This window comes from Anopheles merus, chromosome 3R (assembly GCF_017562075.2).
Source record: "Anopheles merus strain MAF chromosome 3R, AmerM5.1, whole genome shotgun sequence".
NCBI lineage: Eukaryota > Metazoa > Arthropoda > Insecta > Diptera > Culicidae > Anopheles > Anopheles merus.
The window spans coordinates 5,323,017-5,348,122 of NC_054084.1; the positions used below are offsets into that span (position 1 = coordinate 5,323,017).

Below are 25,106 nucleotides of genomic sequence, written 5' to 3' on the forward strand. Positions count from 1 at the left end.
CCCAATAGCAAAAAGCCGACAACACACTCAACCACGAATTTATTAAGCCCTGTGTGCCCTCTCTCACCGTTGGTAGAGCCAATTTCTGGGAAACTTTTTGACTTCATCATCAGCACCAGCACCAGAAAACAGCAGGAACAAAGGTCGATCAAACTGGACCACCAGCCGAAATGTGTATGTGTGTGTGTGTGTGTTTGTCTGTGGCACTCAAGGGAAAAGCCAAGGTAGGGAAATTCATCCACCCCTCGTCCTTGCCTACGACTCACTGCACAATGGGCTCACCGAGCAACGCTTAGCGGGAAAATGGCTCACAGTTAAACAGTTGGAACGAAGGGTGGCAACAAACCGGTGGACACATTCCACCAGGCGTTCCACTTCCCAGAAGCAACAAGAATGCGATGGTCGCCATTGCATACTCACTCCCCTCCCCACCCCTTATTACAACTCAACGCCGGCACAAAAGGCCACCACCCCGTTTGTCAACAGGAGTTTTCCATTTAAGCCGCATGTGGGGGCCGCGCGCGTGTGTGCGCAAAAGGGAACCACTTTCCGCGAATCGTACCATGACGCCCTATCGCCATGAACGCTTTATGGGTAGGCTCGTGAACAGCTTGCTCGGGTTACCGGTTCTACCGAAACGTTGCAAAGTATCGTATCAATGAGGTTTTGCATTTAATTGCCGCATGGGGTGTGTGCGCGCGTGTGTTTGTATCAAAAGTTTGATTAAATGTTGCATAATTGAGTCCACTTAGCTGGAATTGGAGTTACGGGTGGTGCGATACTCTACATATTTTTTTTTTGCTATCATAATTGACCTCTCCCACGCCCATTCCCATCATAGAATCGATTCGGAATAGAAGTCGATCAATTTAAAATCAAACTTTCACATGCGTGGGCCCCACATCGATAACGGGAAGCCTTTCACAACACAAACTGCAACTGTGGGCGTTTGGGTGGAATTTTGGTATCATTTTGTATCGATTCTCTCTCTCTCTCTCTCTCTCTCTCTCTCTCTCTCTCTCTCTCTCTCTCTCTTTCTCTTTCTCTTTCTCTCTCTTTCTCTCTATCTATCTCTTCATCGTTCTTTATTCTGAGAGGACACGTACAGTCAACACTGGCCTCCATTGGAGGCGAAGGGAGTGGGATTGTATGTTAATTTGACCGTTTAATTGGATCCCAACGATCCTTCCCCAATTGAAACGATCGTTTAGGTTCAAAAGGTCAAACAAACGAAAGGGAAATGAGAAGAAGAGAACAAAGCGAAAAAGTGGAAAAATGTCACTTTTCAAATAAAAATCATCGTCGTTCGTACAAATGTACTCAAACAAACAGGGCTGGGTAAAGGGCCTGCCGTTTTTCCCTCCCACTGCAATCATGTGGCTTTGCTGATGGCGAGGAAGCAAAACACCCAGACGAAGAGCTCCTACAAGTGTTTTAAAAATGAGTTTCTTTTGTAGGAAGAATGCCAACATGCGCTGTGTATTGTAAAACCGCACTTTAGCACGAAACATTTCAATAAGATTCTCGTGAAAATGGCTTACACGGACGCTATTTAACACCGCATTCGATGTAAATACCATTCCCATAAAGCTTCCGGAAAGGTCAGGCAGCTGATTCTGCTCGAACGGTTCACCGCTTGTTGAATAATGTATCGCACACGTAAATCATGCCACTGTCCATTTGTTGCACTCGCTGCAGCAACGCATTCGTGCAGCGAACAGCATCCCATCCCATCGACCCCTTAGTCCCCAATTAGTCCATGCTTAGGTCAGCTTCCGACCAGCTTGACCAGCGGAGAGTGCAGTGCACAGTGATCGGAATATGGGGGGGGGGGGGAATTTTCAATAAAATTCCCATTTTACACACGGGAAGATTCAACCTTGTTTGTACCGAGAGCGGTAACGAGACACGTGGCATCCAGCAGGATCCTTGTAGCACTTGGGGCAGGGGTGGATAGGGGAGGCAAATTGATATCGGTGTATGTCACGACACGTCTTCCGCACGAAGGACACGCTGTGAAGATGGAGAGATCAAGATGCAAGGTGAAATGGGTGCAATGGGCAGATGGGAGTAGAGAAAAGTTTTCTCATGACAAAAGTTATGTTGCAGAGAGAGAGAGAGAGATACAGAAGAGAGAAGACGGAAAATCAACAGGATAAAACAGTGAACAAGTGGACGAGACACGAAACCCGACAGCGCGATACAACGCGTGCGGGGTTAGCTAATGCCGCGATAGATTCCTAACCAAACCTTGTCTTGTTTTACGGCTGCTAGAGCTGCCTGCTGTTGGGATTTTCCATCCCTCTACAGCGGATAGAGAAACAGAAAAAAAAAATCCCACCAGGGAACCGCCAACCAGCGCTCGCAACGGCTAAATGTCAAAGGTCGCGGCGGCTAGTGAAACCCCACCGGCGGTTTCGCTCCGTACCGAAAATGCGAGTGGGTTGAACGACGACTCGGTTTCGCCGCCATGCTTGTGACTTTTTGTGTTTTGTATAGCATAAAACACACACACACACATACACAAACGAAAAGCGCAAATTGAACTACACACAAAAATGACACACAAAAACGTTAAAATTTCGAAAGCAACCGAGCCCAAAATGCCTCCATCTCTCAAGCTCTCCCCGAGTCACTTTGAGATAAGCGAAAATGGTATCAACCTTACAAAATGGACTCCCTGGGAGTGGAAGAAACGACCAGGCCCAGTTGGTAAAGGGAAACAATAGACCCTGCTGATCGACATGTGCCGAATGAGCATTAGGGTAAAAGGTAAAAAACCGACCCCGCCAAGAAATAGAGTGCGCCCACGACGCTCGGCCCGGCCCCAAACTCGGAATGGGATAAGAAAATGCATATCCTTTTTTGCCGCCCACAGTTTTACAGTACGCTGCCTTCTTCACATCGCGAAAAGCGTACAACAACAAAAAAAAGCAATGGCAGCAGCATCATCCCTTGTTACCTTGCGCCGTTTGGCGTGACAGCAATAATGCTGGCAGCTGGCAAAACCGATGTGAACGCGCAAAATAAACAAGCGAACCACGCAGCGCGGTAAATGGGATGCAAAAAGCGATGCGTGGGCTAAAGAGAACATTATCCGAAGGAAAACCCAACAGCGGAACACGCCATTTATCAAGCGTGTTTGATGGGTTGGTGGCCGCAGAGTGCCTGGCGAAGAGGAGAGACGGTTTGCGCTACAACGATGCAACTGGTGTGTGTGCCTTCCGGGACATTCCACCGAGTTGTGCGGCAGTGGGAGGGAGGAATGCTTAACCACGAGCTGGCACTGCTGCTGCTGCTGTTCAATCGAACGTGTGAGTTGCGAGAATGTGTGGGCAGATTACAAGGAGCTGTCACTGCCTACGCCAAGGATCATATCCGGTGCTCCGGTATTTAGTTGGTAGCTGCTGCTGCTGCTGCTGCTGCTGCTGCTGCAAGTGGCGCCATTCAGCTGCTGGCCATAAACACACACACAAACACACATTGCGGAACGTACGGAAAAACAGCAATTCCAACGTTCATTAGCGCATGCATAACCTTGGATTTGGTTTCATTTTGCCTGTCACCTTAATGTAGTGATTGATGTTGTCAGCTACCAAAAATACGGCGATGATCGTGAGAAACAATGCAACAAGCGACCACTGCCAACACGTTTACCGAACGAGCCTGCATGCTGATTTAGTCATGCAAAATCGAATTTTCAATCCATCTTCCAGTACGTCCTCTGGACTGGAGTGCCTGAAGAAGCGAGCAGTGCTGAGGAAGAGATCACGATGATGTTCCATCCAATTCAATTTCAACTTGAGCGCCCCTACCGCCCATAAAAAGCCGGCAGACACACACACCCACAGCACATGGATCAATGCGATGGTGGGTTAGAATGTTGTGACAGACCGGTAACTGATTCGTGTAAAAAGAAGTAGTCAAAAAAATAACCCACGCCCGCGCCCAGGTGAATAGCTGAGCAGGAACCGAATTATCCGCGTGCAGCCGTGTGCCGTGACATGTGTCGCACTGAATTCGACCGAAACATAATGGCCCCACCAACCTACGCGCCGAGACTGATGTGCCCCCTCCCTGCCCCTTCCCCCTACACACCGTGTGGTAGTAGAGTATACACATGGTATGAAGATCATGTACCGTGCCTTTGTGTGACGAAGAAAGCGTAACAAGAGCACACCCTTAAGACGATGTAAAGACGAGCACACACCTACAGTACCTTGGAGAACGCTACACTACCACAAAACAGGTGTGTTATTGAAAGACAATCTTATGTTGGTGGTTTGTTTTGTTTGTTAGAAACTATGCTGCTGCAGTTATCAAGAAAACTTTGATTATATTTATACGGGATGCTTAGATTTCAGCATGCTGACACACATAAAGGTCAACCGGGGAGGAGTGGCTGCCCACGGACAGTGTATAGATGCCACAGATGCCCGACCGTACACCGTACGGGACATGGTTGAAATCTAATATCCTCCCCCCCCCCCCCCCCCCCCCCCCCATTGGTTATATCGCTCAGGGTACGCTAATGGGTGATGGCCACCGTACCACCGCGTGCTGGGCAACGTGTTACTTCTCTCTGCAACGTTGGACGCATCATTGTGTAATTGTTGTTTCATCTCCCCCTTTCTGTGTCATTAGATAACTATAATGTGCTGAGGGCAGAGCAGTATACGTAATATTATGGTAATTTGATAATGACGAATTGTGTTAAATGAAATAATTCTGCAATATTTGACTTGCTGAAGATGGCGTTGATTTTACATGACGTATGCTACAGCTAATATAACATGAGTAGCATTGAAATAAACTATAATGGAATGGCTAACGTCTCTCAAACCAGGGGCGGTCCCGTGGCACAGTCGTCAACTCGTACGACTTAATAACATGCCCGTCATGAGTTCAAACCTAGAATGGACCAGAGTAGGTTTTACGACTTCTTTTGATTTCTGCAAATGGTGCAAGTATTTCGAGGGAGCATCGCGAGGTGGTTACTGAAAATAAAAGCAATATGTTCAGTGTCTTTCCTAACTTACTAATGTAGCTGCAGAAGTGCAAAGATTCATGAATCTCCAAATATTCTTGAATCACCAAATATTGATGAATATCAAAAGACTCATGAATCTCGAAAGATTCATGAATTTAAAAAGATTCATATCTCTAGGGATTCATGAATCTCATGAGATTCATACATCTCCAAAAATTCATAGAGCTTGAGCTTCTCATTGTTCTTCTTTTTGAACCAACAACCTACATGGTCATGCAATCCTATACAAGCTATCGAGACTTCTTGGTCATTTTTTTTGCTACGGGGAGACGGTCCATGCACGGCTTAAAGCCACGACGGTTTAAGATGTTGTTTAAGGTGTTGAGGATGTTGTTTGGCGAGACCGCACAAATTAACTATTTTGCAAATATGATACATTTCCAAAGATTCATGAATCCCTGGAGAAATATGAATTTTAATGGATTTATTAATCTTTTAGATTTATGAATCTTTGAAGATTCATATATCTTTCATATTCATATATCATAGTCTTTAGAGTTACATGAATGTTTGAAGGATCGAATCGAGATTCGAATCACTCATCACTGAAGATTCATATGAATGAATCTCATCGAAAGAGTCTTGAAAAACCGAATACTAATGTAGAGCTCTAGAGAGTTTAGAAGAGCCACATTAGCAAATATATTATTGAATGATGGGAACCATACTAAAAATATAAAATTTAAACTGAAGAGATTATTCTTCTCGTCTTCAGACCCACCGAATTGTATCAATAAACTTCTGCAATCTGTTGAAGAACCTCAATGAATCTTGGTTTGAGATTTGAACTCAGTACAGACATGTTGGCCATCAGTGTATTTAACGGGTAAGCTAAGTGAAGAGCTCTTGTTGGGAGCTACTAATTGGCTTCACTTCTTAGCGTAGAATCCGATATTAAATAACTTGAAGCTGTTTACACTTACTTAAGTATTCATGTGAGTTGTGTTGTATTTCTACCCAACTTTTCTGCACTTTAGACGTCAATTTCTGAGCACAATGCCATCCGAAACGAAATAACACTAAAAAGATATAGCTCATTCCGATCGTTAAGTGGAAGAGCGTACGGAGCCGCGATTTCCAATTTCCGCCAAATAACTTCTTTTATATTTCATCCCATTTCACCCTGCCCCAAAAACTTTATGAACCTCGCCCACCGTCTACTCCACCCACAATTTGGTACCACCAATCATAACTATTAATCTTCCAACGCAGTGGAAAAGGTTGTTGCCGTCGATCGTTCGCTTTGCCCCGCGCGCTCCTTCGAAACAATGGCCACAGCCACTAATTAAATGTCGTATTACTCGTAAAAATGTGGGAGTAGTAGCTTAATTTTCCTTCCATTTATCACCCATTTATTATCGCCTCGGCTGTGTAATTCGAAAATGACTTGCACATTGATGACACCGGCACTTAACTGGTCGGCCACTAAAGCTTCATCGCCATTGCCTCCCGAATATTCCCGCCCCGTTGTTACTAAACCGGCGTGGGAAGTTGGGAGCCCAAACCCTCACCATAGTGCTGACCCAATTCCTCGTCATTCGCTCAACATAATAGCTATTCAATCATACTCGGTGTGCCGGTGGCGAGGAAGGAATGCGAATTTAATGCGCTTCCCACTTCCCGATTGCACACAAATGCCATTTCCCTTGTGAGGTTTAGCGGTAGAAATTATTCTGCAGTTTATGCTGTCGAAGATGCAGCTAGCTAGAAGGGACAGCTTAGCTGGGTTGGGGCGGTTCGTTCAACGACCTAGAACGAGGAAACTGCACAGGGAGGAACCGCTTCCAGAACGGAACCAATGACACCGGGGAGGGGGTGGGCAACTTCCACCCCGGTCGCAGTTGTGCAATATTTATTAACAAGTCGCGGTGGGTTAAATTGATTTTTTGCCATTCTCTACTTTGCCCTGCCGTCTGCGTCACTCCTAGGGGCAGTTCGGCGTGGGGATACACAGGGGATCTATTTTTAAGTAGTCACGGTTTGAAGACGCTCGCTTTTACTGCTCCTTTGGCACCACATTTAGGACACATTCCCAAAATCGAATCAATGGACCATCCCATTTGCACACACCACCAGCACCAGCGAAAAGCTCGCCGATCGCATAAGATATGAACTCAACACACCGTCGGTCGGATTCGTTCGGGTTGGCAAACACTTGGTCACCGCCGCTTCGAGCGTCTGTATGCTCTCTCGAGTACGTGTGTGTCTTCCATTCTAAAATGGATGGCAGTCGTCCCCGGCCAACGACAGTAGCCTTCTTCCTTCGTCCTGTAGAATCGGTAAAAAAAATGACAAAAATCACAGCATGAGCTCATGTTCCGTGCTATTCTACTTTCGGGTTCCTTTCTCTCTCTCTCTCTTACTAACCCTCCTTTGCCACCCAACCTTCTAGCCGATGATCATTGCATAGCAATGATGGCAAATGCTCTTGGTGACAAAACTTTTGCGTCAGTCAACTGCACGACTTCAGACTTCCAGGAGCCGTGATGGTGTAGCTCTTTCCCTCTCCCATACTCGGGGTAGGAATTTTATACACTCTCGCGCCACATCGCTGTTGCTGGCCGGCGTGTGGCGTCTTGCACAGCATAATCCACGTCACACACACACACATGTGAAGGCGCTCACATTAGGGACACGTACACGCAAAACGATGGGGGACATAACGAATTCATTCAACTTCCGCGCGTCGCCAAAATGGAATTGATTTCCGAGGGTTGCTTTCCACCAGTGCTGGGGTTTCTATTTTTGCGACGGGACTTGGGGGGTCGGAATGAATTGATTTGTCGTTACGAAAAGCTCACAATATTAGAACCACTCATTCGCTTATTTATGGGATATTATTATCCGAAGAAATGCTTCAATGAGGGATGAATTACTAATTATTTTCGGCATTTTTTAAGTTTTGGTCCTTCGACCATGGTGCATTACGACGTTAAATAAGAGTATATTTTATTTTAATATGTATATGCAATCAAAAAACATTACAATTGAGTTTAACTTATTAGCAAAAAGTTCAGAATTAAAATGTGCACCAAATGCGTTTCCTTCCCTAACAGCTCTGTGAGAAGCTCAAAACAACAAAATGCACACCTGCCTGTGGTTGACGGGGGAAAATCTAGTTCTTGCGGAAGCTTTGCAAGATTGGGTAAATGTTTTCTAAGCTTTCGTGAATCTCTCGCTGATTTTTAGCACCGGTAAAAACGATCTTGCCATTCACGAATATTAACAGCACAACGCGCGGTTTCACCATCCGATAGATAAGCCCCGGGAACAGTTCCGGCTCGTACGAGCTGAACTGCCCGTGCACCTGGTTAAGGTTTTCCAGCCGGATGGGAAATCGCAGGTCCGCCGTCGCTACCAGATTCTGTACCTTAAAGTCTAGGAACTTGACGTCGAAGCCGAGCTTCTGGATGATGCGGACGAACTTGCGCAGCCCGAGATGTGCCTGCTGTTCGTTCTTCGCCCCGGTGCAGATGACTTTGCCGGAGCGGAACACCAGTGCGGTGCAGCGTGGGTCCCGTATCCGCATGACGACACCGTGAAATCGGGACGGGTTGTACTCCGAGTTGCGCGTGCGGAAATTGATCGTTTTTAGGTTTAGCTCGCAGCCCACACTGACCGTCGCGACACAGTTTCTGTTTAGGGGTGGGATGATGCATGTATAGGAGTGGAATGTTCGTTTAAATATCATATCAGGTTTAATTGGAGTTATATTTTGTAGCTTTCGAACAAAATTCGCAGTACGAAGAGTGAAGTTATGGCAAACCGGCGATAAATGGGAAAGGGAAACAGAGATAAATGGGAATGGGAATTATGTCTACTTTTGACGGGAAATGGTTAGAGTTATGTGTTTACCGCATGGTTTTGAGGTTGAAGGTATTAGAAATATACAATACTTACAAAAACAGTGAAAAACGATTTTATAACTATGAATACTTCAGCAAAGAAACCAGAAATATTACCTTACAAGCACCGAGTTGATTGCTTCCTGCGGTCCAGTGGGTACGGGTGTTTGCATCTGTATGCCCGCTTGTGGAGGTTGCTGCAAATTAAAAGATAGATACAGAATGCACGAAGGAAAAACCATTCAATTTTGGTGTGTTTTTCACTCAGAACATGCCCCTTACTTTCACTGTCTGCCCGATTGATGTGCCAGCCTGGCGTGGTGCCGAGCTGAGCAGCATCTTCAGCGGAGATTCGGGTGCCGATTTATCCATTTCCGCTTGGTAGAACACTCCACCCGGTTGTCCGCAAGCTCGATACCACCTGTTTTCTTTTATTGCACTAAATTATTAGCAACATTTAACCGGCGAGCGTAGAAAACGAACGCACGCACGGTTTTTTTGCTGTGGTTTGTTTATGTCGTGGACAAGAAAACAACTCCAAACGTCAAACATGGAGCAGCGTCTACACGTGCGATGTCGAGAATTGGATACTGTTTTGGAAATGTTTGCAATTCTTTTTCCTGAAAATTGCCCAACATTTTATATTTTTTGAAGAACGATAAATCCTTCTCATTAGTATTTATTAAATTATGAATTCATTCACATTTTCATAAATGAGCGCTTCTACGACTGTCAAACTCATGGCACCGTGTAACTGCACATTAACACCACCAACTGTCAAAGGAGGAAAAGCAACAAAAAGAAAACTTGTGACGAGTTTACTGCCACGACGATTTCTTCTCGGTGAAAAATCCGTGCTTTCCGGTATTTACCATCGGAAAAGCTTACCGCCGTGCATTGTCGTTTGTGTCTGGCAGCTGGCACTACTGTTGTGTTCACCGTTTCCATCCGCACTACACCGCACACCCGTTTCCCGGCCCGGCAATCACGTGTCGGGTAGTTGGCAGCAGCAGCGATTCTCCCGGGAGTCCGGCGTACGGCGATGGTTCGGTTTTAGGGGTTTCTTTTATCGTATGTGCGTGCGTGTGCGAGTGTGATTTCGACTACCCACCGTCGGAGCAAATCCTTCAAAACGTCGAGGTTGTGACAAAAGTATTCATTTCCCCGCAAACCCACCGTGTTAGCACCGGTTGGCGGACGGGGCTAGTTTCTTAAGGCGAAGGCGTGCGCACCGACTGAAGGAAATCTCACCTGCCAAAACCCACGGAAGGACCACGTCACGTCCACCATGGGTACCGGAACGAAGCGTCTAACGGCCGGCAGCGGCTCGCTGGATGAGCTGGTCCAGTATGCAACGATACACATCCCGCTGCCGGTGGTGCTGAGCGGTGCCGTGATGCCGTTCATGGTCGTGTACGCACTCTGGCTGTACCTGTGGGTGTTTGTTTACGGCATCGAGGAGTACCAGGATGCAGGGCTGCTGTTTCTTGCCGGCATTGGCTTCACGCAGATCTTCGTGTGTCTGTGCTGCTTCTGGAGCGTGCACGTGCAAACATTCCTCAACTGCCGCCGAACGAAAGTGCCGTGTGCCGGAGCGGTCGTGAAGGTTGTGCCGACCGAAAACAATGGCTCCTCGGAGTTGGTGCGCATTCGCCAGACGAAGGCGGAAGGAGATGCGAAGCTGGACGGCGAGCTCACGTATTGGTTTTTGTTTCAAAAAACCAAATACATCTGGGACCCGAACAAGGCCCAGTTCCGGAGCGTCGAGTTTCCCATCCACAAAACGTACGAGGAGTACTTCGAGTCGAAGGGCCACCTGGACGATGCGGACGTAACGCTCGCGCAAGCCACCTACGGCGACAACGAGATGGAGATGGTGGTGCCAGAATTTCTCGAACTGTTCAAGGAGCGTGCCACGGCACCGTTCTTCGTGTTTCAGATATTCTCCGTGCTGCTGTGGTGCCTGGACGAGTACATGTACTACTCCCTGTTCACCCTCTGCATGCTCGTCATCTTCGAGTGTGTGCTGGTGCAGCAGCAACTGCGCAGCCTTTCGGAGATCCGCAAGATGGGCAACAAACCGTACCAAATCAACGTGTTCCGCAACCGGCGCTGGCGTCCGATCAGCTCCGCCAAGCTGGTGCCGGGCGATCTCGTGTCGGTAACGCGCTCGCAGGACGAAAACATCGTACCGTGCGATCTGCTGCTCATACGCGGCTCATGCATCGTGGACGAAAGCATGCTTACCGGCGAGTCGGTGCCGCAGATGAAGGAATCGCTCGAGAACAACACGGACGAGCATGACAAGGTGCTCGACATCGAGGCGGACGGCAAGCTGCACGTGCTGTTCCGCGGCACGAAGGTCGTACAACATTCCGCCCCGAGCAAGGGTGCGATGCGCTCGCCGGACAATGGGTGCATCGGGTACGTGCTGCGCACGGGCTTCAACACATCCCAGGGCAAGCTGCTGCGCACGATTCTGTTCGGTGTGAAGCGCGTCACCGAGAACAATCTCGAAACGTTCGCGTTCATTCTGTTCCTGCTCGTGTTTGCGGTTGCCGCCGCCACGTACGTATGGATCAAGGGGACGGAGGATCCGGAGCGCAACCGGTACAAGCTGTTCCTGGAGTGTACGCTCATCCTTACGTCGATCATTCCACCGGATCTACCGATTGAACTGTCGCTAGCGGTCAACACGTCCCTGCTACAGCTGTCCAAGGTGTACGTGTACTGTACGGAGCCGTTCCGCATGCCGTTTGCCGGCAAGGTGCAGATTTGCTGCTTCGACAAGACGGGAACGTTGACGAGCGACAACCTGCTGGTGGAAGGTGTTGCCGGTCTCAAGCAGGACACCTCGATCGTACCGATCGGTGAGATTCCTGAAGCAACGGCCCACGTGCTCGGATCCTGCCATTCGCTCGTACAGCTCGACGAAGGCCTGGTGGGTGATCCGCTGGAGAAAGCCACACTGACGGCGATCGATTGGAACCTTACGAAGGGTGACTCGTGCGTGCCGAAGCGTGGCAAGTTCAAAGCGCTACGAATCTACCATCGGTTTCACTTTTCCTCCTCCCTGAAGCGTATGTCGGTGCTGGCCGGCTATCTGATGCCGTTCTCGAACGAAACGTGCTACATCGGCACGGTAAAGGGAGCGCCGGAAGTGATCGTGAAGATGCTAAAGACCGTCCCCGAGCATTACGAGCGTACGTATCTGGAGTATTCGCGCCGTGGTGCCCGCGTGCTTGCGCTCGGCTACAAGAGCTTCGGCACACTGGACAACAACACCGTGCGGGAGCTGAAGCGCGATGATGTGGAGCGTGATCTTGAGTTTGCAGGATTCATCATCATCTCCTGCCCGCTGAAGCCGGACTCGAAGTACGCGATCAAGGAAATCATTCAAGCATCGCACAAGGTGATGATGATCACGGGGGACAATCCGCTGACGGCTTGTCACGTCGCCAAGGAGCTTCGATTCAGCCGGAGAACGATCGTCATACTTACGCCACCGGAAGATCTTAACGGAAGCACGGCAGGCGCGGGCGAATGGCACTGGGAGTCAATCAACCGGGAGCTACGACTGCCGCTAGATTCGCGAACGGTTAAGGAGCTGTACAAAGAGTACGACTTTTGCATAACCGGCGAAGGGCTGCAGTATCTTGGTCGCGAACGTCACGCGTACCTGCAGCAGCTCATACCGTACGCGACGGTGTTTGCGCGCTTTGCTCCGAAGCAGAAAGAGTACGTGCTAACGACGCTGAAAAAGCTAGGCTACTATACGCTCATGTGTGGCGACGGAACGAACGATGTGGGCGCGCTCAAGCACGCGCACGTCGGCGTGTCCCTGTTGAGCCACATGCCCTCGCGCTCGGAGCGCAAGCAGCAGCGCGAGCAGCAGGAGGAGAAGGAGGAGAAAAAGAAGGCACTGAAAGCAAGCGGACCGAATGCGGGAGCGATCGAGGATGGTAGCAATAATCGGCGGCAGCTAACACCGCGCGAACGGGCGATTATGCGTGCGCGGGAAAATCAGAGCGCGGCGCAGGAACGGCTGCAGAAGGCGCTGAAGGAGATGGACGAGGAGCAGGTGCAGATAGTGAAGCTGGGCGATGCGAGTATTGCGGCACCGTTCACGAGCAGGCTGACATCGATCAATTGCGGTAAGTGCGGATGGTGGTAGAATGGCATGGCAAAAATGTGCGTTTTTTTAAATACAAAATACCCCTTTCAGTGTGTCACATCATCAAGCAGGGACGATGCACGTTGGTGACGACGTTGCAGATGTTCAAAATCCTTGCACTGAACGCGCTCATCTCCGCCTACTGCCAGTCGGTGCTGTACATCGACGGTGTGAAGCATAGCGACGCTCAGCTTACCTTGCACGGCCTGCTGACGGCGGCCTGTTTTCTGTTCATCACCCGGTCAAAGCCGCTGAAGGTCCTGTCGAAACAAGCGCCCCTGCCAAACATCTTCAATCTGTACTCGGTGACGACGATTCTTGCGCAGTTTGCGGTCCACTTCTCTGCCTTGATCTATATGGTGCACGAAGCCAATGCGCGATCACCTCCACGGTAAGTTTCTGTTGAGTAGATGTCCTTTACGGATTCTAATTAATGATTTGTGTATTGTTCTCTCCACAGGGAAGGAAAAGTGAAGCTAAACGTGGACCTAGCACCGGACGAGAAGCAAGAGTTTGAGCCGAACATCGTCAACAGCACGGTGTACATAATCGGCATCGCGATGCAGATCGCTACTGTAGCGGTGAACTACAAGGGCCATCCGTTTATGGAGAGCTTGCGCGAGAACCGTTTGCTGTCGTACGCGATCTTCAGCTCGAGCGCGATCGTGTTCTGCCTGGCGTTGGGCATTGTGCCCGATCTGCTCGAGATGTTTGAAGTGATTGACTTTGATGCCGATGTGAGTGCTTTTAACCCCTGCAGTACAGGGTTTTCCAAGTCACTTTCGAATGTGCACATCATTATGCATCACCTGCAAGATGGTTTTCAACAGCCGTCAAATCGGTGTATTTGCATCATACATTGTGTCTGGGTCCGTTTTTAATGTAAACGTCATTATTCAACAATCGAGCGACTGGTTTTTTCAACAGCACAGCTGTCAAAAATAATGAAAGCTGTTGAAAAGCATCTTGCAACTTTTGAATAATGCTGTTCACACTGAAAACTGACCCGGAAAACATTGTAAGAAAATATCAACTCTTACACATGATTTTCAACACATCGCAAAGAACTGTCAAACTGAATCCTGTTTGCTGGCGTGTTGAAAATCACAAAATACAACAATTGACATCTATTGAAAAACATCTTGCAATCAATGAAAAATGTTGTAGATATTGGAAATTGGATCGGAAAACCGTGTAATTCTTTTTAGAACTGCATTTTTAACTGATTGTTGTCCTTTTTCTTCCAGTTCCGGCGGATACTCGTTGGCGTGCTGATAGCGGATATGGTGCTGGCGTACCTAGTCGATCGCGTTTGCTCGTTTCTGTTTGGTGAAACGCGTGGAAAGACGGACATTATTACTTAATGCGCTTGCCGTTGCGGGTAATTAAGATATGGCGGCAATGGGAAGGCAGGATGGATCGACGGCCATTCATAACATCTCCTGCCCCCACCTCATGCCAAGAGGTTGCACAAGAGTTCACAGCAAATACTGCGCACCACCCGATCGTTGAAGAGCAGAGTTTAATTTTGCAACCAGGTTTAAACAACATTGGTTTCGATGTTGAGGAATCGTTCGTTAGTATGTCACGAGAACAATCGGGAAGGAGAGCAATACGGAGCTAGAATTCGAATCGAATTGCAATGTAGGTAAGACAGCTCCCGGGGGCACATTAGAATAGTTTACTTTGGTTGCATTTACGTACCCCTTCTAAGCTGCTTGTTGGTGTCACGTGGGTTTAAACGTTTTAACTGATTTGTTTTATGTCTCCATTGAATCCATTTAATTGTCGAAACTAGACTGTATCCAATCATTGCGAGTGTTTGGTGTGAAAAAAGGGGTTCATCTCTATTCACAACCAAACGGTGGAACCATTTTCAATCACCATCGGGAATGTGTGGCGAGGGGTTTAATTGTTTAAATTATTCTTGAGGCCAACATGAGTTTCGGGATCGTGTCGTATGTGTTTGACCGGTTAGAATTGTGTGCAGGGAAGAACAAACAAAAAAAGACTTATCCAACATCCCATTGCGTGAACGGTATCGAATTCAATGATTACGGGACGCAAACGGAGACTCGGACAGGGGAGCTAGTAGTGAAAATGATAAGCTAATGATAAAACAAACGATACAAAGTTGTGCACCGTTTTCTTGCAGTGTGTGTGTAAGTTGAGCGGAACGAAGGGACGCGACGAAATAGACACAAATTCCAAAAATAGATGATTTCTTTCTTTGCTTTACGAGAAAAACAAACACACAGACATTAGATTATCACGACATGACGCACCATACAAACGCACACTTCCTCAGTGTCGCTGTCTGTAAGGATACGGTATATTTCCAAATCTTGATTCTGAATCTGTTGTTTCAACCGAAAAAAAAAACGCATCGCAAACTCTAGCTAAAATCAAAAACGCTGGAAAATACGGGAAGTTGCAGTTTGGTGGTAAGTCTAAGATTTGCCTAAACGATGATGGGGAGATGTCGCTTGGAGAAGGCTATCTATCGAAACAGCGTCAACCGCCGATTGCCCGGAAACCGTCCCTCGTTTGCCAGTGCCGAATGAATGTCCTTCACCTCCGGAATGCCCTTAATCTCACCGCGGGCGGCCAGTGCCGGTGCAGAGGAAAGCATCTTACGCGCAACGTTCTGTACGTCTTCTGCGGTGATTTTCTCTGCAAAGAACAACACACAGTCAGGTAACCTGTTCATAGGGTACACACTTGGTTTGCTGCTTACCAATTTCCTGTATGAAATGTTCCGGTCGACGACGCTCTCCGGTCGCTAGTACCTGCCGGCCAATATCCTCAAACACGACCGGTCGCGCCTCCAGGTTCATCAGCAGCATCGACTGCAGTTGCGTTTTCGCACGCCGCAGCTCCTGATCCCCTGGCCGGGACTGCATCGTGAACAGTTCGCGGGTAATGACCTCCACCAGGCTGCGCACGTGCGTCGGTGGTGCGGTCGCGTGGATGCAGAACAGTCCCGTGTCACCGTAAGCGTGGTTGTACGCGGTCGCACTGTACATCCAGTGGTACCGGTTCAGCACGTTCGTGTAGAGCCGCGTGTACATGCCCTTGCCGGGACCACCGGCCGAGAACGAACCGCCGCCTCCCATCATCATGTTCAGCACGCAAGCGGCGATGAAATCTTTGTCCTGATGCGAGCAGCCCTTCAGCCCAATCACGACGTGTGCCAACTCGGGCAGACCTACCGCCGCGTACACCGGGATGGCACATTCTTCCAGCTTCGATCCGCCGGTATACTGCGCGATGGATGTGTCCACGCTTTTCGGGTTGGACGAGCGGCTCTTTTCGTTTTCCCACGTGGCCGACCCCTGCACGAAGTACCGCTCAGCCAGCCGGACAAGCTCATCGTGCGGCACACCGACGCCGGCCAGCACCATCCGCTCCGGGGTGTGATGAAGCCGCAAGTACGACAGCAGCGTATCACGGTCAATCTTGGGCACGTTGTCGGAAGGGCACAGCTTGGGAAAGCCGAGCGTATTATCGCGGTAAGCGGCCGCGTGCACCATATCCATCACGATCGGTTCCTGTTCCGGGCGCATTCCGAGCGTCTCCAGATCGAACTGTACCGCCTGCCGGGCCAGCTCCACCTCATCCATCGAGAGCTGCGGCCGCAGCACCACCTCGGACAGGATGCGCGTCACCGACTCCAGCCCCCGGCTGTCCGCGCTGGCCGCGTACACGAACGTATCGCGCGTGCTCTGGCAGTCACAAATGCCGCCGTGCCGTTCGAGCTCCCGGAAGATTACATCACGCTCCCCGTACTCGGAGGTCGACTGAAAGGCGAGCTTCTCCAGGAAGTGGGAAATGCCGCTCGGGAAGGCGAGCTCGTACCGCGGCCCCGAGTCAATCACCACACCGACGGTGCAAAACTGTCCGAAGCGGTTCTCCGACGCCACGCGCAGCCCATTGCTGAGCCGTGTGACTTGCGTTACGTTCTTCTGATCACCCGGCCGGGCGTACTGTACCGGCGGCAGGTCGGGAATGGGCTGCGACAGGGGCGGGAGTGGCGTGACGATGTCTTTCGACGGCACGTTCACCGTCGTGCCGGCCGGGTCGCTTGCTCGGCCGCCCGTCGTTTCGCTCGCAAACGTTCGCCAGTGTGAAGCGATGCTGTGCGGGGGAAAAAAGGGAAGCAGAAAACATTATCGCATCATGCAGCCCGGGTGAAGTGAGTTTGGAATTCCCCTGCCCCACACACACACACTGTTGGGGACGGACGGTGTTGTCGGTTACGTTACCATTTGTTCAGCAGCAGCCGTTTGCCAAGCGCACGCAGATTGTACGGAAGAACCATTTTCCGGCTGTTGCTGTTGCGAGCGATCGGTAGGGTGATGTATTTTCACCGCAATTAGTAGCACAATTGCACGGTCGATAACGTGCGCAACTTCTGGACTTTGTTTTGCAATTTCAAGTGCTGAAGTCGGGCCGGTATAAACGCGCCCGACCGAGCTGTCAAATTGTGACGGGGGTTGGGTTCATGTGGGGAAGCCTTTTCACCGGGGTTTGTTTATATTGCTGCGCAGCGCCGGCATGCTTCGGCTGGCACCGTGTTTTTGCAAAAGAAATTAAGAAAACTCGCGCTTTTTAGGATAAAAGTGGTACGGTTTAAGTGCTACAGATTTGCTTTAAGTGTTTAAGTAGCAAAATAGTGGAATTCTATTTCTCAACGTTCCTCAACCACATCAACAATGAACCACCAAAGACCGCCGAACTACCCAACACCGCCACCACCACCGCAACAGCGACAGAACCATTATCTGCCTCGGGGCGGCCACACCGGTATTCCTCCGCCCGGGGAAATCACAAGTAGCCACAGTAACGCTGGATTCACCATGCCAAACTTTAACTTTCCACCGCCGAGTCTTCCGCCCGCCATGACCCGACCACCTCCACCAGCACCGTACTACGCCCGGGAACGGCCGGAAAGGAGCCACTCCCCGAACACTGGCTCGTATCATTCCTCCTCGCAGCAACACGCGTACAAGCGCCATCCACCACCGTACAAAGGCACGGGCGGGTCACAGTACCCCCCGCAGGGCAGACGCTACGGATCACCGAGTAATAATCCCGTGTCATCGAACACTTCCGGTGGGACTGGGTACAAACATCCCGGTCATTCGTATTCTTCGGCGGGACACAAAACTGCCTCGTACACGCGTCCTTCCGCACCATCCAGATACGCACAGTCGGGAAGATCACACTCTGTGCCCAGCAACACGGACCGGTTGGGCCGACCGCCTCGAACAGATCGTTCCGCTTCCTGTCGGCGTGATTCGGACAGCAATTCTTCATCGTCGGATCGTGCCAGTTCGAGACATTCTCGTTTTAAACTGGTAAGCCATTATCTTTCAATCGATTTCAAGCACAATCATGACACTCCCTTCTTTTACGCAGGACACGGAGAGGGCTGAAATCCTATCAAAATGGTGCCGCAACTACTGCGAAACGTCTGAGGACATCGCCCGCAAGCTGGCCGAAATGGCCAATGATGAGGATCGCACACTTTGGGTACGTTCCTCTCCGGCCGAGCTGTACTACAAGCGCGTCTCGGACAAGGTGGTCGAATCGACGGCCCGACTCGACGCCCTTTGCACGCTGTTCGAGGAGGAGTTGATCAAGCGGGCGGAACGCATCCGTGCCACTCAAACGCCGTACAATCCGCCACCACGCAAGCGCAAGATGAAGATGTGCCGCCACAAGCACGACAAGTGTTCGTCCTCTTCCGAGTCGTCCGACGAGGAGATGGAGTTTGAGGATGAGTGCAGCATGGAGGAGCTGACGGCTAAGATTAAGCATCCGCTGCGACTGCACGTGGATCTGTGGTACAATGATCCGGGGGAGATGAACGACGGACCGTTGTGCCGGTGTTCGGCACGATCGCGGCGGACGGGCATCCGGCATGGGAAGTATCCGGGTGAAGAGGGTTTCCCCAAGTGCATTCCCAATTCTAACAATGCCGATAAGCTGTATCATTACCGGTAAGGCGCTTTGCATCCGACCACTTGATCACTCTCTTAAACTGTCCTCCTTTTCCTCCTGGTTGTAGCATTACGATCTCTCCCCCAACGAACTTTCTCACGAAAACGCCCACCATCATCAAGCACGATCAGCACGAGTTCCTGTTCGAGGGCTTCTCGCTGCTGGCGCACGAACCGATCGGCGAGCTGCCCACCTGCAAGGTCATCCGGTTCAACATCGAGTACACCATCCTGTACATCGAGGAACAAATGCCGGAAAACTTTACCATCCGCGAGCTGAACCTGTTCGATCGGTACCTGTTCCGGGAGCTGCTCGAGCTGGTCGACTTCACGGTACAACCGTCTGGGTCGGGTGAGGACAGCTCCTGTCCGTGCTATCACTTTCTGCCCCGGTTTGTGCGCGATCTTCCCGACAACGGGAAGGAGGTGCTGGCGATGAGTGAAGTGTTGCGCTATCTGCTGGACAATTCGGGGCCTCTGGTACCGCCCGACATGCTGAAGGAGATGATGGACATGAGCCAGAACGAGTGGCAGGACTATGTGGACTACGTGAAGGGCATGGTGGTGTCGAATCCGGGCATGAAGCCGTGCTCGGTCCGGGTCGATCAGTTGGATCGCAATGTGGGCGATGTGCCGGAAGCGAACGCAATCGACGAGAACGGGTTAGTTCATCCGGTGATTGTGCACTTTGGTATCCGGCCACCGCAGCTCAGCTACGCCGGCAATCCCGAGTATCAGAAGGCGTGGCGTGAGTACATCAAGTTCCGTCATTTGATTGCAAACATGTCGAAGCCCTCGTTCGAGGACAAGCGGAAGCTGGAGGCGAAAGAGAACCGTCTGCTGGAGATGCGCATGCAGGGACGGATGAAGCGCAACATAACGATCGCGGTCAGTGCGAAAGCGTTCCATCGGACGGGCATTATGTGCGATATGGTGCAGCACGCCATGCTGATACCGGTGCTGACCGGGCATTTGCGGTTCCATCGGTCGCTGAATGTGCTGGAGCGGTACATTGGCTACACGTTCACGAACCGTTACACGCTGCAGCTTGCGCTGACGCACCCGTCGTACAAGGAGAACTTTGGCACGAATCCGGACCATGCACGCAACAGCCTAACGAACTGTGGCATCCGACAGCCGGAGTACGGTGATCGTAAGATACACTACATGAACACGCGGAAGCGGGGCATCAATACGCTCATAAGCATTATGTCGCGGTTCGGGAAGGAGCACGAAACGGACAGCAACATTACGCACAACGAGCGGCTGGAGTTTCTGGGCGATGCGGTGGTAGAGTTCATTACCTCGATTCATCTGTTTCACATGTTTCCGGACCTGGAGGAAGGTGGGCTGGCGACGTACAGGGCGGCAATTGTGCAGAATCAACATCTGGCCGTGCTGGCGAAGAAGCTACATCTGGAGGAGTTTATGCTTTACGCGCACGGGTCGGATTTGTGTCACGAGCTGGAGCTGAGGCACGCACTGGCCAACTGTTTCGAGGCGTTAATGGGAGCTCTGCTGCTCGATGGAGGTATCGAGGTGGCAGATCGTGTCTTTGCGTACGCACTCTTTCAGGAGGATGACACGTTGCGCGGGATATGGGTGAACTATCCTTCTCATCCGCTGCAGGAACAGGAACCGCTGGGTGATCGGCATCATATCGATTCGTTCGAGATGCTTAAAACCCTCACCCGTTTTGAAGATTCCATCGGTGTACAGTTCAATCACATTCGTCTGCTGGCACGTGCTTTTACCGATCGTTCCATTGGATTCACCAATCTAACGCTCGGATCGAATCAGCGGCTCGAGTTCTTGGGCGACACTGTACTGCAGCTGATCTGCAGCGAGTATCTCTACCGGCACTTCCCTGAGCATCACGAGGGACACTTGTCGCTGTTGCGCAGCTCGCTGGTAAACAATCGTACGCAGGCCGTCGTTTGTGACGATCTCGGCATGACGCAGTACGCCGTCTACTCCAACCCGAAGGCCGACCTGAAGACGAAAGACCGTGCCGATCTGCTGGAAGCGTTCCTGGGCGCACTGTACGTCGACAAAGGGCTCGAATACTGCGAAATGTTCTGTCACGTGTGTCTGTTCCCGAGACTGCAGGACTTTATCATGAACCAGGACTGGAATGATCCGAAGTCGAAGCTGCAACAGTGCTGCCTAACCCTGCGCACAATGGATGGCGGTGAACCGGACATTCCCGTGTACAAGGTGATCGAATGTACGGGGCCCACGAATACGCGCGTTTACTCGGTGGCGGTGTACTTCCGCGGGAAGCGTTTGGCGTGTGCCGATGGGCACAGTATACAGCAGGCGGAGATGAACGCGGCGAAGCAGGCGCTGGAAAACTCGAAGGATTTGTTCCCCCAGCTCGACCATCAGCGGAGAGTGATTGCGCAGAGTTTAAAGCGTCAGAAGGTGCCGCGCTCTGCCGTGGGACCTGGTGGTCGCGGTGGACCAGGAGGTGGTGATGGTGGTTCCGCCGCTGGAGGTGGATCTTCCGGAGCGAACGGTGAGCAGGAACCGGGTGGAGAGGATGAGCTGGAGGAAGACGAGGGCACCGGTGAGCAGCAGGCGGAAGGAGCGGCAGCAAAGCGAACACGGGAGCAAAAGAATGCGTCCGTCTTTTTGCCCGAATCGGCCCGGCTGCCGAAACAGTACCAGATCAACCGTCGCTCACGGTCGTCGGATAGCAGTAGTAGTAGTAGTAGCAGCAGTAGCAGCGACAATAGAAGAAGGTCTCCCAGCAAAGAACCTCCCGTGACCGCCAACACGGTCGAGGGAAGTGACATTAGCTCCGATTCCGATGTATCGATGACTTCAATCAACGGGGAAGAAGATGAACGTGAGATTCGTGCCACCGAAGAAAGACCTTTGAAACGAACCCACAGCGAGATGGAACGAGAGGAACAGCCCAGAGCGGAAGCGGCGGACACACCGCTGCCGGAGGTGATAAAAATGGAACCGCTCGACATCAAGGATGAACCGTTGGATGCGTGCGATTACAGCTCCGTGTCGGAGGAGGAGGACTTCGGGCTGGACGACATCTCCGAGGGCGAGGAACAGTTTACCGCCGATATGACCGATGATATTAGCGAGGAAAGGGATGAGGACGTTAAACCGAACGTGCAAGAGATAGAGGCTGCTTCTCCGAAAGAGATTAATGACGAGGGAAATTGCACTAACGATGAACAGGACGGTAGTGGTAGTGGCACATGCGGTGCCTATGTAAGCATACTGCAGGCGTATCAGTTGAAGGTAGAGGGCACGGATGAGTTGTCGTCCGATTTGGAGGCAGGCGAGATTGATTGAAATTACTATTCTTGTGCGTAATAGGAAATATCCGCAAATAGCTTCTAATTATTCTAAGTATTTGAGCAACTAAAGAAATTATCGAATTGCTGTACCCATTGGTCTTGAATCTATAATAGCTGACTGTATGCCATAAAAAAGTGTTTTACAAGATTCTTTGTCAGTTGCATAAGTTGCAAAATATGCGAAATAGATTAAAAAAGGAGAAAAAATACAAAACTCCGATTTGAAAAATCCGATACATCTTCGCCTTGTTAACGCCGTTGTCCAGCTGCTGCCTTGTCGCCTGGGTACTGTCAGGAGAACTGTCAGTTGAACAAACGTAAACAAAGCAGCATTGGCGGCAACCGCATCCAGCTGTTTCCAGGAACTCCTCTCAGAATCGTAGCCTTCTACTATCCCCTGCCAAGCTGCATGTCCCTCAGACAGCTGCTACAGTGGCTACGTGCACTACCGGGGATGCCTTTCTACGCCGTTGCCAAAGGACGCCAGGTGGGCATATTTTCCACATGGTAAACCCACTCTCCGCAACATCATTTCTTGGAGTAAAAAGTGTGTGTGTGTTGTACTAAATGGTGACCCATTGTCATTTCAGGCCCGAATGCCAGGCACAGGTAAGCGGATTTACCGGTGCTCGATTTAAGAAGTTCCCGACCGAAGCAGAAGCAAACGCGTTTATAGACAACAACCGTGATGGTGGTGGAGGAAGTGTTCTCACCAGCAAAAAACCATCGACAGCGCCTAGCTGGAGCGGGAAGCGGAGTGCATCCACGAGCTCGACTGGCGGAGCACTTCCACCGGCGAACAAGCAGGCGAAGAAAACCATCCTACTCGACAAAGCTCCTACGGCGGTGAATAAGATGGTAAAGTACGGCGAGTACAGCTTCCTGCAGGATGAGGACGGATTTGTGCACGTGTACACGGACGGTTCGTGCGAGGGCAATGGGACGGCCAGGGCCGTTGCCGGGCTGGGAGTGTACTTTGCCGAAGGACATGCACTGTAAGTCTTCCAACGTTACCAAAGTGTTTGAGTGTTAAGTACAACGATGTTCCTTTCATTGTAGAAACACAGCCAAACCGGTCAGTGGCCGGGCGACGAACAACTGCGGCGAAATACAGGCCGCCTCGCTAGCGATCCGGCTCGCCCGGCAGCAAGGCATCCGGCGGTTGGTCGTTAACACGGACTCACAGTTCCTGATCAACGCCATCACCAAGTGGCTGCCCGGCTGGAAGCGGCGCAACTGGACGCTGGCCAGTGGTGGGCCAGTTAAAAACCAGACCGATTTTATGGAGCTCGAGCGGGAGCTGAGTGCGGGCGATATCCAGATCAAGTGGAACCACGTGGACGCGCACTGTGGCATTTTGGGCAATGAGCGGGCGGACCAGCTGGCACGCAAGGGTTCGGAGATGTATCGGATGGCAAAGCGACAGGGATGACTGAATTGAATGATCGTTAGGGATCGTTCTTAAGAAGTGTTTAGAGCTCACAGCTTCAAATATTTGACAGAAGTGTTGGAAGAAGGTGAAATTGGACCACAAAAACGTGATAATACAGTGAAAAACAAACACTACACAGCAAAAGGCAATGAGAAATTGTAGTTAAATTTTATTAAATAGCGCCTTTCACCCAAACCCCCCTTTTTATGTTTCACAAACGCTGCTTTCTTCCCTTTCTCCGCCCTTCTTTCTCTCTGCAGTTCCCGTAGAAGTAGTGTTTCCATATTTAGCTTATGTTTAAATGTTTTTTGTTTTGCTAATAATTACTTAATTAATGCTTTTTGCTTTGCTTGCTTATATCTTGTTGTATGACGATACTTCTTCTCTCTATCTCTCCCTCTCTGTTTTGCGAGCGTATTGATCTTGACCAACTGGAGAGAAGATGCACACTTTCCTGCCTTGATTTTCCACGTAATCATATGCTTAAAACAGCACATTGGGCTTTTGTTATGTTTAAATTTAATGCAAAAAGCGTTCCATTTTTGTCTGCGTGACTCTTAGTAACTATTAAACTTTCTGTGTAGTACGCAGTACACTACAGCAGCAGCAGCAGTAGCAGCTTTTCTTCCTGTGGTGTGTTGTTGTTTTCTGTTCTCGTTTACTACTCTGTTGCATCACTCGCTTCTCGTCTTTTGCTTCTTTAGCATTTATTGTGGTTTGATTATTTTAAACTGTTTTGTTATAGGTTTTCTACTTTCCCTGCAAACTTTTGATCTTACTAAATCATCTTTCATGCTGCACTGGTCCTGTGGCTACGTTCTGGCACAAGTCTCTTGTTGTGTTTGTTTTGTGTTTGTTTTGTTTTTTTTATCCGAACCACTTTCCAAAACAAGCCCTACGACTGTTATTGTTTTTTTTCTTTCTTTTAATAAAATGGATTTTAAATATGAAAAGCATCACATGATGGCATTTTTGAAAGTAGAAAACACCGTATCGTTTTACACATACAAAAACACAATGAAATGAATAGCATCAAACAAACTCGCCTTTTGCATGCACGACGATCTTTCTTAATTCTTTCTTAAAATGTTTAAAAAACAAATACCCAAGGAAGCTATCATTCGAGGTGATCCATTTTGTTCGTAATTCGTCCTGGTTAGAAATTATTGTACGTCGATCGGAAATCGTTACTGATCGGAAAACGCAATTGATACGCACCCCGCTTTCCACTATTACTAAACGTTATTACTGGCTTACGCATGTGCACTGCAACATCC

General features: G+C 49.9%; 5 protein-coding genes across 5 annotated transcripts; 3 read left to right on the forward strand and 2 right to left on the reverse strand.

Annotated features, from left to right (window-relative positions):
- Positions 1-7,982: 7,982 nt before the first annotated feature.
- LOC121596180 (TBP-related factor) lies at positions 7,983-9,426 on the reverse strand. The gene is made up of 3 exons (XM_041920894.1): positions 9,178-9,426; positions 9,013-9,092; positions 7,983-8,685 (listed from the first exon to the last, which is right to left on the reverse strand). The coding sequence occupies exons 1-3, from the start codon at positions 9,265-9,267 to the stop codon at positions 8,166-8,168; spliced, it is 690 nt and encodes a 229-aa protein (XP_041776828.1). The 5' UTR covers positions 9,268-9,426; the 3' UTR covers positions 7,983-8,165.
- A 242-nt stretch (positions 9,427-9,668) lies between these two features.
- On the forward strand, positions 9,669-15,285 carry LOC121597230 (endoplasmic reticulum transmembrane helix translocase). Its single transcript, XM_041922836.1, has 4 exons — positions 9,669-13,049; positions 13,121-13,460; positions 13,530-13,806; positions 14,317-15,285. Exons 1-4 carry the CDS (start codon positions 10,184-10,186, stop codon positions 14,431-14,433), a joined length of 3,600 nt encoding a protein of 1,199 aa, XP_041778770.1. The 5' UTR covers positions 9,669-10,183; the 3' UTR covers positions 14,434-15,285.
- Positions 15,286-15,330: 45 nt separating this feature from the next.
- LOC121597231 (mitochondrial-processing peptidase subunit alpha) lies at positions 15,331-17,521 on the reverse strand. The gene is made up of 3 exons (XM_041922837.1): positions 17,335-17,521; positions 15,807-17,206; positions 15,331-15,742 (listed from the first exon to the last, which is right to left on the reverse strand). The coding sequence occupies exons 1-3, from the start codon at positions 17,388-17,390 to the stop codon at positions 15,570-15,572; spliced, it is 1,629 nt and encodes a 542-aa protein (XP_041778771.1). The 5' UTR covers positions 17,391-17,521; the 3' UTR covers positions 15,331-15,569.
- A 47-nt stretch (positions 17,522-17,568) lies between these two features.
- On the forward strand, positions 17,569-22,621 carry LOC121597229 (ribonuclease 3). Its single transcript, XM_041922835.1, has 3 exons — positions 17,569-18,429; positions 18,491-19,074; positions 19,143-22,621. The coding sequence occupies exons 1-3, from the start codon at positions 17,785-17,787 to the stop codon at positions 22,390-22,392; spliced, it is 4,479 nt and encodes a 1,492-aa protein (XP_041778769.1). The 5' UTR covers positions 17,569-17,784; the 3' UTR covers positions 22,393-22,621.
- A 91-nt stretch (positions 22,622-22,712) lies between these two features.
- Positions 22,713-23,860, forward strand: LOC121597233 (ribonuclease H1). Its single transcript, XM_041922840.1, has 3 exons — positions 22,713-22,904; positions 22,988-23,392; positions 23,457-23,860. The coding sequence occupies exons 1-3, from the start codon at positions 22,807-22,809 to the stop codon at positions 23,827-23,829; spliced, it is 876 nt and encodes a 291-aa protein (XP_041778774.1). The 5' UTR covers positions 22,713-22,806; the 3' UTR covers positions 23,830-23,860.
- Positions 23,861-25,106: the final 1,246 nt, after the last annotated feature.

Coding starts and splice junctions, on each gene's coding strand:
- LOC121597230 (XM_041922836.1), top strand. CDS start 10,184: ATGGGTACCGGAACGAAGCGTCTAACGGCCGGCAGCGGCTCGCTGGAT. Junction 13,050..13,120: donor GCTGACATCGATCAATTGCG/GTAAGTGCGGAT, acceptor TACCCCTTTCAG/TGTGTCACATCATCAAGCAG. Junction 13,807..14,316: donor TGATTGACTTTGATGCCGAT/GTGAGTGCTTTT, acceptor TTTTTCTTCCAG/TTCCGGCGGATACTCGTTGG.
- LOC121597229 (XM_041922835.1), top strand. CDS start 17,785: ATGAACCACCAAAGACCGCCGAACTACCCAACACCGCCACCACCACCG. Junction 18,430..18,490: donor GACATTCTCGTTTTAAACTG/GTAAGCCATTAT, acceptor TCTTTTACGCAG/GACACGGAGAGGGCTGAAAT. Junction 19,075..19,142: donor GATAAGCTGTATCATTACCG/GTAAGGCGCTTT, acceptor TCCTGGTTGTAG/CATTACGATCTCTCCCCCAA.
- LOC121597231 (XM_041922837.1), bottom strand. CDS start 17,390: ATGGTTCTTCCGTACAATCTGCGTGCGCTTGGCAAACGGCTGCTGCTG. Junction 17,207..17,334: donor CGGCTGCTGCTGAACAAATG/GTAACGTAACCG, acceptor TCCCCCGCACAG/CATCGCTTCACACTGGCGAA. Junction 15,743..15,806: donor ACATTTCATACAGGAAATTG/GTAAGCAGCAAA, acceptor TGTTCTTTGCAG/AGAAAATCACCGCAGAAGAC.
- LOC121596180 (XM_041920894.1), bottom strand. CDS start 9,267: ATGGATAAATCGGCACCCGAATCTCCGCTGAAGATGCTGCTCAGCTCG. Junction 9,093..9,177: donor CAATCGGGCAGACAGTGAAA/GTAAGGGGCATG, acceptor TTTAATTTGCAG/CAACCTCCACAAGCGGGCAT. Junction 8,686..9,012: donor ATCAACTCGGTGCTTGTAAG/GTAATATTTCTG, acceptor ACCCCTAAACAG/AAACTGTGTCGCGACGGTCA.
- LOC121597233 (XM_041922840.1), top strand. CDS start 22,807: ATGTCCCTCAGACAGCTGCTACAGTGGCTACGTGCACTACCGGGGATG. Junction 22,905..22,987: donor GTGGGCATATTTTCCACATG/GTAAACCCACTC, acceptor TTGTCATTTCAG/GCCCGAATGCCAGGCACAGG. Junction 23,393..23,456: donor TTTGCCGAAGGACATGCACT/GTAAGTCTTCCA, acceptor CTTTCATTGTAG/AAACACAGCCAAACCGGTCA.